Below are 11,083 nucleotides of genomic sequence, written 5' to 3' on the forward strand. Positions count from 1 at the left end.
CTCACTACTGTATTCTTGCAAATTTCGTGTAATAATGTTGAATTTTAATACGAGACGGGGTTATATATGCGGTAGAGTGCTTAAGAATGAAGGACACATTCGTAGCATATACGGTGGACAACAACAATTCCACCATTACTAAAAATAAGATTGTGAAAATTCGGAAACTTGTCGTTGGTAGACCATTTCTTCGTAGTTACTTTATCATTAAATGCATGGACAGTTGTCATAGAGACAATGACGTCATTTGTGTGACTTATGTTATTATCAGGGATGTGTAAGAGAACACAAAAACCGGTGACGTGTGGATGGATTCAACGAAGGTCAAATGCTGTTCGGGACATACCAAAATACTCCGCAGTTGAGGGGAGGTCCATGCTGTTACTTTCAGCAAGAATCTTTTAAAAAAAACAGTGAGAATGACAATTTAACACTGGCTTATTGTCTATACTTTTACAGTATTTTTAAGTATACTAGAACGTCGTAGAACAATACTAAGTAATTAGTATACAGCGCGAAAGAACAGTATTCCCTCCCAAAAATTATAGACTGTTCAAACCCTGTCCCTCTGTCCTTGAAAAAAGTTGTCGAACTTGTTCCGTAAATCTGAAGGATTCTCAGTAACCTTTTTTGTACCAGACGTTTCTCGGTTTTCTCAGACCAGGGAAGATGTCGTCTTATAACGGCCCTTTACGGAAGAAGGCAAGGACGTCATGTGAGATACAGGTATGTCCGTCTTAGACGTTTGAGATTTTAAGGTTCTAGAACACAGTATTTTTGCCTTATAAGGTGTTTACGTGGTCAGCTGATTTATAGGGACTTAGAACTGACTAACCTGGACGCTTCAAAATCCATAATAGGGTGCACAGGAGAAATACTATAAACGAATACGTTTGATTTCAATATGCAATAAACAAAGTATGGCCCAAAATATTTGAGAACAAACAAAACATTTCTTGCTTTTGACGTCCTCTTTCATATATAACACGTATACAATTGTGCATGTAAATACCTTCTGTGGTATATAACAATAGAAAGCATTGAACTTATTTGTTTAGTCTCTTATAAGTTTCTTTATCCATTATTCTTAGGATTGACTATTTCGAAGGCAGGAGGGAATGAAATGTTTCGCATAATTCTAGCGGAGGTCAGGTGAACTGCAGCCGACGCACCCCCCCATAAGGCCATGTTGATTTGATTATATGGATGACATCCGCGCGCGCATGGATTTTCGGCCGTTTCCAAAAAAAAAAAGTTTTCAACCATACTGTAAATCGTGCAAAACAGTTGCTAAATGAGCAAAAATATACCATAAGTAGCAAGGAAAACATTTAGAAACGATACCAATGTCGTAGAATGCCAAAATCAAAGGAAAAAAGACAAAAATGTAAAGAAATGAATTCGAAGAGTAGATTATTCGCCATAACATATTCTGTGCCATTTGTTCAACCTTCATGACCACGTAGATTTCATAGTGAAAGCAACTTTTTTTTTTTGCAAAACTTTTTTTTTATTCGCACGCGCGCATCAGTTTTGGGGTTCCCAGAGGATGTCATCCATATAATCAAATCAACATGGCCTAATGTAGTTACGTAGTACTAACAGTCTTCGGTCGCAAAGAAAAAACCTTTTCAACTTTAAAAATCATATTTCAAGTTGGACATAATCATAAAGCTGATGTCCCCTTCAACAGCTAAGAGCCATTCCCACGAATTTTTTTCTTGCTCTATGTTGTAGCAGAACTACAGAAGTTACACATTTTAGGGCTCATAGAATCTTAGTTCCACTTTTTGGACCCAGACAGTCTTGTTGTAAACCTGTCAAGCCGGTTATGTTAAATTGATACTATGTAATTTCTGTTCTACTGCCAGCTGGTACATGTTTATATATATAATAAGATCCAATGAGTAATTCTTTGGTTTTTAAAACTTCCCAGAGGCTGAATATGAACAGCTGCGTGCCGAACTCGCGTTATGAGAAGATGGGGTTCAACCCTACACCGGAGCTGAGGGCGGAATGGAGGCGGCGGTTCGGCAAGGAGGTAGGCGTGGAATTGACGAGAAGTTTGTTGTGCTTTAGCTGATTGTACTGACATATCTCCTGAATTACAGAATGATGATACTCTCCTTAACAACAAGAAAACACGATAGTTTAGCTTTAGTATCACTATAGACTAGCTCTGTTAGAATTCTATTTTAGTATAGTTTATGTATCTACCCCTGTTGTTTCTTCTTTGCCTGTTGCTGACCCCTCCCAGAGTTTTCTGAAAATTTCGATAAATAAAAAATAAATACATTGTACCAGTGACATTTGCTGAGCAATAAAGTTGACTGATTGATTGATTGATGCTACACTTTCATAGTGAGTATTTGGGTGACACCATTTAATAACATGCACGTAGCATGACCCCTGACCCCATATGACCTAGAGGTCATCCCTGTTGTGTAGACACGACAGTAGTGATTAGTGGTGTGGCTCCCTGAAGCATATCTGACATTTTCCTATTAATCTGTAAGCAGATCATATGGTGGCAAGTCAGTGTCCATTGGACAGAGGAGTGTCCATTAGCTACCATAGATGACCGTACAAACTCCTCTGGCTAATGGATACTGCCTTGCCAAATTAGCTTCATGTACAGTTTTTAATTATTACATTTTCATGTCTCAGCGCATCTGTATTTGTATCTGTATAGCCGGTATAACCGCCCTTCGGCGTAACACACCAGCTTCTGTATCTGTATAGCCGGTATAACCGCCCTTCGGCGTAACACACCAGCTTCTGTATCTGTATAGCCGGTATAACCGCCCTTCGGCGTAACACACCAGCTAATGTATATAATGTACTGTACATAATGTAAGTTATTATTTATAATTTTGTATTGAATTGTAGTGACTGAGAGTGAACTTGCAAAGGTGTTTTGTCCTCCCTTCCTCTTGTGTTTCTTGTGGTGAATTCAAATAAACTATTAACTAAATGAACCGTTCAGGATCCCCACGTTGCCGTGCTGATGTTGGCGAGAGGTGGCAGTAAGGGTATCCCCATGAAGAACATAAAGATGTTGGGTGACCTTGAACTGATCGGCTGGGGAATCAGGGCAGCGCTGGACTCTGACGTCATGGACAGGTTTGAAAAAAAAAGTTATTTTTTCTCAAAAGTGGTCGTTTGGGGCTTGTTTGTTTGTGTACATAGGTGTTCTCGTCTTAAACCAGTAATCGTAAGTACAAAAACGAGCTGAATTCTACCCCCTGACTCTTCAGATACCACACGCTTGGTCAACTTCCCGGACTCTTTTTGAACCCGAATCACATTCGATGTGACGTCATTCGAACCGGACGCGTGTTCAATTTGTGGTCACGGCCCTTTACATTGCAGATGGAAACATGTTTTTTTTTTTTTTGCTCGCTTCTTCTTCCGTTCTAAACAACCAACTTAAGTCAATGACCTGGACCAGACGTCTATCACCATGGTAACTGGTGTTGTAGCAACATCCTGTGGTGTAGGGTTACATTATGAAGAAGAAGAAGAAGAACTTTATTGCACGACAATTGTACAGGGTACATTGTATGGCAAATACTAGTAGGTAACAATAAGTAGCATAGTAAAATAGATAGGTATAGAATAAAACTTAACAACTTATATATAGAAAAGAGATAATCAAAAGTTAGCTTAGGCTTTACAATCAGGCGGAGTTATCTATGGGTACATGTGACAGCAAATCAGTATTCTTTCTGATAACAAAACAGTCTTTTATGTATTTACCTATTTTTGCATTGTGTTCGCTGTTGCATTTAAATATATAATCAAATCTATCTGTAGCAACAAGTCTATTGAAATCTGTCGTATTTGAAGTGAGATATTTGAATAGATTATCGCGTAGGACATCATATCTAGAGCATTCCATGATAAAATGAAATTCATCTTCGATTTTCTGTGGGCAAAATGGGCAAAATCTAGAACAGAGTTGGAAGGGCTGCTCACCATACATATGAATGTATTTGGCTTTGAGTAAGAATACATACAGTAGTTTGTTAGGTTAGACCATGTTAAGGTAAACATAATGCACTTACTTTGCAAATGTTGCCTTTCTAGTTTAATTCCGTAATGTTCTACCGAAATTTTTAACATTTATCGATGTTTTAATGTAGCGTGTGGGTGTCCACAGACCATGACGACATCGCGGCCACAGCGCGCAGGTGCGGTGCGCAGGTGCACATGCGCGGACAGCAGGTGTCTCACGACAAGTGCAACTCCTGGACGGCCATCGACGAGTTTGTCAGAAACCACCCTGAAGTCGACATCATCGTCCACATTCAGGTGCCGACAATCATCATCTAGCTACAAAAATGTCAAACGTACTACTAGGAGAAATTTGAAGATCAACAATGGTCATAATTTTTCGGTTGTGTCTATTCCCCAGAAATGTGTTTCTAACTATGGAAACCTAAAACTTCTTCTTCTTCTTATATACCCTCAAAAAGATGGAAACTTTGACGAAAAAAGATCAACAAAAGACGTTTTAAAGGTCTCAAGATGAGTTGTAGTATTCTGCCACTGACGCAGACGATATTTATGTTTACCGAAGGAAAACATATTGTTTTTGCTCAGTTTCTTCCTCTTCCTCTTCTTCTCCAAACAGTGACCTCTCACCTGGCCAATGACCTTATTTGTTGACGTCTGTCACCATGGTAACTGATGTTGTGTTACATAATGTTGCTATTTCATAGTAGGCGTTTAGACTCCTGCCACCATATACATGTATGTGAATGTGTTTCAGTAAGAATTAACAGAGCAGACCATATCCGAAGGTAAACATTATGTATTTGCTTTGCAAATGTTACTTTTCTATTTTTTTTTTGTCTCCTAGGCAACCTGTCCGTGCGTGCATCCGTTCCACGTGCAGGAAGGCGTGCGCATGATGCTCCAGGACGGGAAGGATTCCGTCTTCTCGGTGTACAGACGTCATCAACTTCGCTGGTCTACACCCAAATATGGTGAGATAAAAGGCAAAGTCAAACTTTATTGCACAACAACAGTAACAGGTACTTAAAACTACAGAAACAAGCCCCAAGACGAGTCCTGTATTTTTTGGGTGGTACCCTAAAATTCAGCCAAGGGCCCGTCCAATTTAACAATTTTATGTCAGAATTGTGGGAATTTTTGCTCGACGAGGATCAATATACATTGGGATAGTGTGCTTCAACTGAATATGTAGATAAATGACTAGAATATTGGTTTAGGGTTTCCATGCCCTAAAACTGCATTGGATGCCTTTAAGTAGTCGTTGATGGATTTTTCTCCATTGTGCCTCTAGGAATGCAGACGTTCCCCCTGAACTTTGACCTGTATAACCGCCCCATGCGGCAGCAGTGGCCAGGAGAGCTGATAGAGAACGGAGCCTTCTACATCTTCACTCGTGATGTGGAACAACAGGGGGTTCTACAGGTAAACTTACTTACATACCATCTTCCTCAAAGATGAAGCTTATAAAATGAAGCTTGTAAAAATGAAAATCTTCACCGATGAAAGATCTTCATCCATGAAAATCTATCCAGTTCCTGAGTACTTTTAGTACGTGTTTTTCTCACGAATTTTCCCCCAGGCATATAGGCCTTCGGGCCTGTCAGTCGAGAGCATCCTTTCTATGTTATATATCTAGCACTATGTGCAAAAGAGATTGTGTTATCTCAGATAAATGTAATATACGTATATTACGAATGCATCCTGTGTATTCTGATTTTCATATTATCATTTTAGTACGTAGTTCCTGTTCACTATAAATAGTTGTTTACCAATTTGCTATCCACGGTATCCATTAGAATGGTTTCGCAATAAAGTTGATAGATTGATGGATACTGCAAGGCGGACGGATGGGGTTAGTTGATGATTGACTGACTGATTGGTTGATTTATTGACTGACTAACTGACTGACTAACTGACTGACTGACTGATTGATTGATTGGTTGACTGATTGATTGATTGCTACCCCAGGGCGGACGGATGGGGTGCCTTGTGATGGACTCGGAGTACAGTATCGACATCGACACGGACCAGGACTGGCAACTGGCGGAGCAGAGGCTTCTTCGGTTCGGCTACCACGGGCGGGCACCCAAGGTGGGGCTTACAAATGCCAGCACTAGTCATGTTAGATGAAACAGTAAAATTCGTATTCCTTATGAAACTTGACAAACCATGTATCATTAGCTCCATATGTTCGTACGTCTACAACTGCCTCAAGAAGTTGAACCTACTAGATCAATTAGTTTGTATAGTTTAAATAAGATATTACTGTATTTTTCCTGTTTATTCATTACCTTTACTAGTAGTTGTAAGAATCCAATAAACTAATGAACTGATTAACTGTCTTTGTCAATGAAGATTAGACATCCAGGTAAACAATATTCAAAGACAATTCAAACTCTGCTGGATAAATTGCGGAGATTACTTCCGAACGTTTCGAAAGTTGTAAGAAGTCTACAATTCAGCCGTAAGGCTGCCAAGACTTTCAACATGTGGAATTTATTAATAAACCAGTCTACTACATTTGTGCTATAAGTAAGTATTGAACACGAAACAACTGGTGGTTTTCCTCTACGATTTGTCCACAGAAAATGAAGCTGGTTGTGGTGAACATTGACGGGACGCTTCTCGACGGTCAAGTCCAAGTTTCCTCCACAGGAGAGGAGTTCAGGTCATTCAAGGCCACGGACATCGCAGGGATCCACATGTTACAGAGGAACGGGATAGAGGTGCGTTCTTTTTACATCCGGGGAAGGTGATATCGTTCCGCGGGAGGGGAATGTTTTTCGTCATGCTTGTGTGTTCACAGCTGTAACTCATGATCACGGTGGATTTGTATAGCCTCCGTAGCAGGCTTATAGAACTGGGGGTTTGGTGGTCTTCGGCTGTTTTCTGATTAGCCCAGTTCTAAAAAACGGGGTAATTCAACCAGGCTGGCTATGTTGTCTATATGTAATCAGAAAATAGCTCATAAAAACTCCCAAAGACCCTGAAGACCCCCCCAAACCCCCAGTTTTTGGCGTGCTATGGAGGGTAGAATTTGTAGGCCTTCTTTGATTTTTGGTATGATAAAAATTGATTTTGTAATTGGAGTCCAGAAGATGCGGATGTTTTTTTTCATTTTAATTTGTAAAAAATAAACGCCAAAAGACGTAACACACCAATTTAAGTACAAGACTATATTTGATCGACTCACACCGGGACGGACACCGATACTCTTAAGTTAACAAGAAGTGTGATGAGTTCTTTAATTTATTGCTTGCTGATAGATCAATGACCCTGGCACATTTTTTGCTTCAGTTCCGTGTGGTGGCCCAGGGTGAAAGTCAAGTGCAAAAGGAGCTGGCGAAGAAACTGTCCCTCAAGTTGGAAGAAAACTGCACCGTAAGCTTAAGTGTCTACTACCTTCTTATCTTGTTGAAGAAATTGCAACATTTTACTGGTGGACGTACCAAGTACTAAGTACCTAAGACCAGCTCAAAAAAGAACAAGAAATATTAATGCCTTCAAGTATCAGAGCTATCGCAGAGATAGCTTTAAACAATGTTTAGAGTTAGAAGTTCAAGGGTTAGATGTAACAAGTCGTTCGGTGCAATATAACCAGCTGTCACCGCGCCGCGTGCCTGCGAAGCTGGTGTGTTACGCCGAGGGGCGGTTATACTAAGTGTACAGATACAAAAACGTGGCGGATAAGACAATATTTCAAATCGGACGGTTTCCATGGTTACAGGATAAGCTGGAAGTGATTGACAGCTGGCGCCAGGAGCTCAACATTGATTGGCAGAACATCGGATTCATGGGTAAATTCTCTTTAAACTTTATCTGTGTTGGCAGAAATCTTTTTGAAGCAAGGCTGAACTGTTATTCATCTGAATTTGAATTACGTTAAAATCTCAGAGCTGATTACGACTTTACGCTTTGCGGCTAATGTCCTATTACGAATTACGTTGATTTTTTGGGAGGCTGCATACGGATTAATAAGACTAAAAGCCTGATTCACACGTACACTGCGCCTGTAAGGCCTGATTACGCCTTACAAAAAAGGGCATGCAGACCCCCTTGGAATAAAGTTAAACATTTTACTAAGTTTTACACATGTTTGTTCCTGTCTACAGGCTGTGGTATCGATGACATCACGTGTATTAAGAAGGCGGGAATGTCGGGCTGCCCGTCTGACGCCGACACGGAGGTACAGAAACACTCTCACGTCGTCTCCACGTACAGGGGTGGCCAGGGCGCGCTCAGGGAGTTCTGCGAACAGGTCAGATGTGGTCTTTTCTCTGTACGAATTAGGAGAGTAGAAACAGAAAGACGGGCCGGGGATCGAACCCACGCCAAACCTGGGCAGCAGTTTAGACCCCGATGCTCTAACGATTCGGCTAAAATCGGCCGGGTCAGTTGGTAGCGCCTAGCGCCTATAAACTCTCCACTGACCCCAAGACCACCTTTCTACCTTGTTGTTACATAGGAATAGGAATAGTTCATACATGCAGCATTATGTTATTTTCATGTGGGGATCATTAACTTTATTTATGTGTTGTTAACCTTCGCCATGTAGTTGCTCCTGAAATGTGGAGTGGAGCCGACTCTGGGACCCACCAACGGAGCGACTGGCAACTTCCCAGCGTCAACACGCGTCTTCCAGACCGAGCAGATTCCGTCTCAACCGGAGATCCCTTCTTAAAGAAGTTATTCTACGTATTAAAGAAGTTACTTATAACTAGAACGGTAACATTTGCAAAGCAAATGCATAATTTTACCTTCGCATATGATCTGCTCTGTTAATTCTTACTCAAACATTCATATATATGGTGACAGGAGACTAAATCCCTCCTGCTTTAAAATTGCAACATGATGTAACCCAACACCTGTTACCATGGGGACAGTCGTTTGGTTCAGGTCATTGACCTATAGGTTTTTTCCTTCGGTAAACATAACAAGAATGATAAAATCATGCATGTTATTACCTCCGTAAACTTGGGGTTATGTTTTCACATTCCGTATGTATAAATGGAGGAGGGGTGGCATATCGTGCATTTGTTGGCGGCAAATATAGAATATATAAAGCTTTATGAATATGTTACAAAGCATGTATTATGTAAAATCTTCATATTTTGAATGTTTAAGTAGGCAATGATTTTACTGGCTGGACAAGGGTTTGACAAATTATGCACTTGTTAGCAAATATTGTAGTTATAGCTTTATTAATGCTTTTAAAAAGCGTAACTTAAAGTCAGCTACATTTTGTAAGATATTTTATAACAAGTGTCTAAGTAGGCAATATTTTTACAGACGTATATTGGCGTATTTGCTAGCAAATATCGTATTCATAGTTTATTATAGTTCAAATTATGGTTTTCTGGACCATCTTGAGAAGTTCTTTATGCAATTAGTTTCTTTGTTAGAAAATTTTACTTTAAACATGACGGTATATTAGCCATATCTATATATGCTTGAACATAGAACGTAACACTGCTCTGTAGTATTATACGTTTGTGGAAATACGCTGGTGTTCGACTATCAACTAGGTGATTTGTTGCTTAAAGGCCATATAATAAATTTGAAGAACTTGTACAGTTAGTGTTTTGAAATGTTACAATTTATTTTAGGGTTAGTTATTCAGGCTTTGGGACTCTTATTTGCATGAATGCTACAAATAGATTTTAAAAAGGTAGAATTAGACGTACTTTGCAGCCAATAGCTGTACAAAGTCTTAAGATATATCTACGGTTTGTTCACACGTATAACGTTACATATAGTATCTCACGAAATAAAGCCTCTTTAACAAAGTACTAGATTAAGTATTCTACCACCTGTCCTAATATCGCAGGGACTACTTTTTTCCAATGACGCCATAGTCACATGAGGAGGGTGTGTATTCATCCGCAGTCTGACCCTATTGGATGTTGAAGTCACGTGGAAGCTAAATGAGGAATCCTGTCTATTGTGCTTGTACTCATTGCATGGAATTTGATATTTGATCTTTAAGCAGATCTTAAAGTATGGGTAAAGATTTTGTTTCTTCACTCCAGTAAAGCATGGGACCATACCGGTAAACCATCCTTAATGTATGCTCAAAATGAAATTTTGTGACTTTTGCCGGTGATGCCTGTTGTCTTCACGATGCGTAAGCCTCAATTTTATCACCAGACTGCTCCTGAGTCGCCATGCTGTGTTGACGCAGAATCTGCAAATAGAACAGAACAGTTGCATCACTTAGGATGAAAACTAAAATCGCCATATGATACGCCAAAAACAGTTACGCACACAACTGGATATGATTTTGGAAACGGCCAGATGTTTCAGTTAGCATCCACTACCTTTCGTCAGTGACACTGAAACGCCTGACTGTTTCCAAAATCATATCCAGGTACTTGAGTAACTTTTTGGCGTATCTTATTGCTTGGATGTCTACCCTTCATGGTCCAATACACTTCGCTAGCGCAAGGATCATATGAGTTGGTAAATAGTACAACCCAGTGGTAGTGGTAGCACACCCAAGTAGACATCTTTTAACATACATTTACATATAATAAGAGGTTGAATCAACAGAAAGGAAACCGATATAAAAGAAGTACAGATGATAATACATATGTAACACGTAATATAGAACAAAGATGTTGGAAACACATGACCAATTTAATTTCCCACCCAATGACTAACGGAGTGAAAACGTAAGACACAGTGCAAAATACAAGGAAAAATTCAGTTTTTACTGCCACAAAAGAATACCATATACACGTACAAAATTAGAAGGTACATGTACGTATACTGTATTAGCAACAACACGCAACAATACAATTTTACACAGACACGTATTAGAAGGTGCTGTATTCCTTTTAATCAATTAGAATATGTCGTTATGTAGGTTAGTCTATGGGGGTTACTGTAGTTTTCGCCACATACATGTATCGTACCCTGCACAAGTATAAAGTGCAATGGAATTCGGCCATCTTGATGACGTCATACATATCCCGTGAGTCCTTGCTGCCACCAAATAAGGCATCTGTTCATCTTGGGAGGTGATGGTAACTTCAAACTTGATCAAAATGGCAAAAAGGCTGAT

At 39.8% G+C, this 11,083-nt stretch overlaps 1 protein-coding gene across 1 annotated transcript; it reads left to right on the forward strand.

Moving 5' to 3' along the window:
* Positions 1-624: 624 nt before the first annotated feature.
* LOC109463567 (N-acylneuraminate cytidylyltransferase-like) lies at positions 625-8,701 on the forward strand. Its single transcript, XM_019760404.1, has 12 exons — positions 625-726; positions 1,937-2,041; positions 2,987-3,123; positions 4,146-4,314; positions 4,865-4,991; positions 5,312-5,442; positions 5,989-6,111; positions 6,606-6,746; positions 7,318-7,401; positions 7,748-7,817; positions 8,133-8,278; positions 8,576-8,701. Exons 1-12 carry the CDS (start codon positions 670-672, stop codon positions 8,699-8,701), a joined length of 1,416 nt encoding a protein of 471 aa, XP_019615963.1. The 5' UTR covers positions 625-669.
* Positions 8,702-11,083: the final 2,382 nt, after the last annotated feature.

The sequence above is a fragment of the Branchiostoma belcheri genome, unplaced genomic scaffold (genome assembly GCF_001625305.1).
Source record: "Branchiostoma belcheri isolate BF01 breed outbred unplaced genomic scaffold, Haploidv18h27 scaffold128, whole genome shotgun sequence".
Classification (NCBI taxonomy): domain Eukaryota; kingdom Metazoa; phylum Chordata; class Leptocardii; order Amphioxiformes; family Branchiostomatidae; genus Branchiostoma; species Branchiostoma belcheri.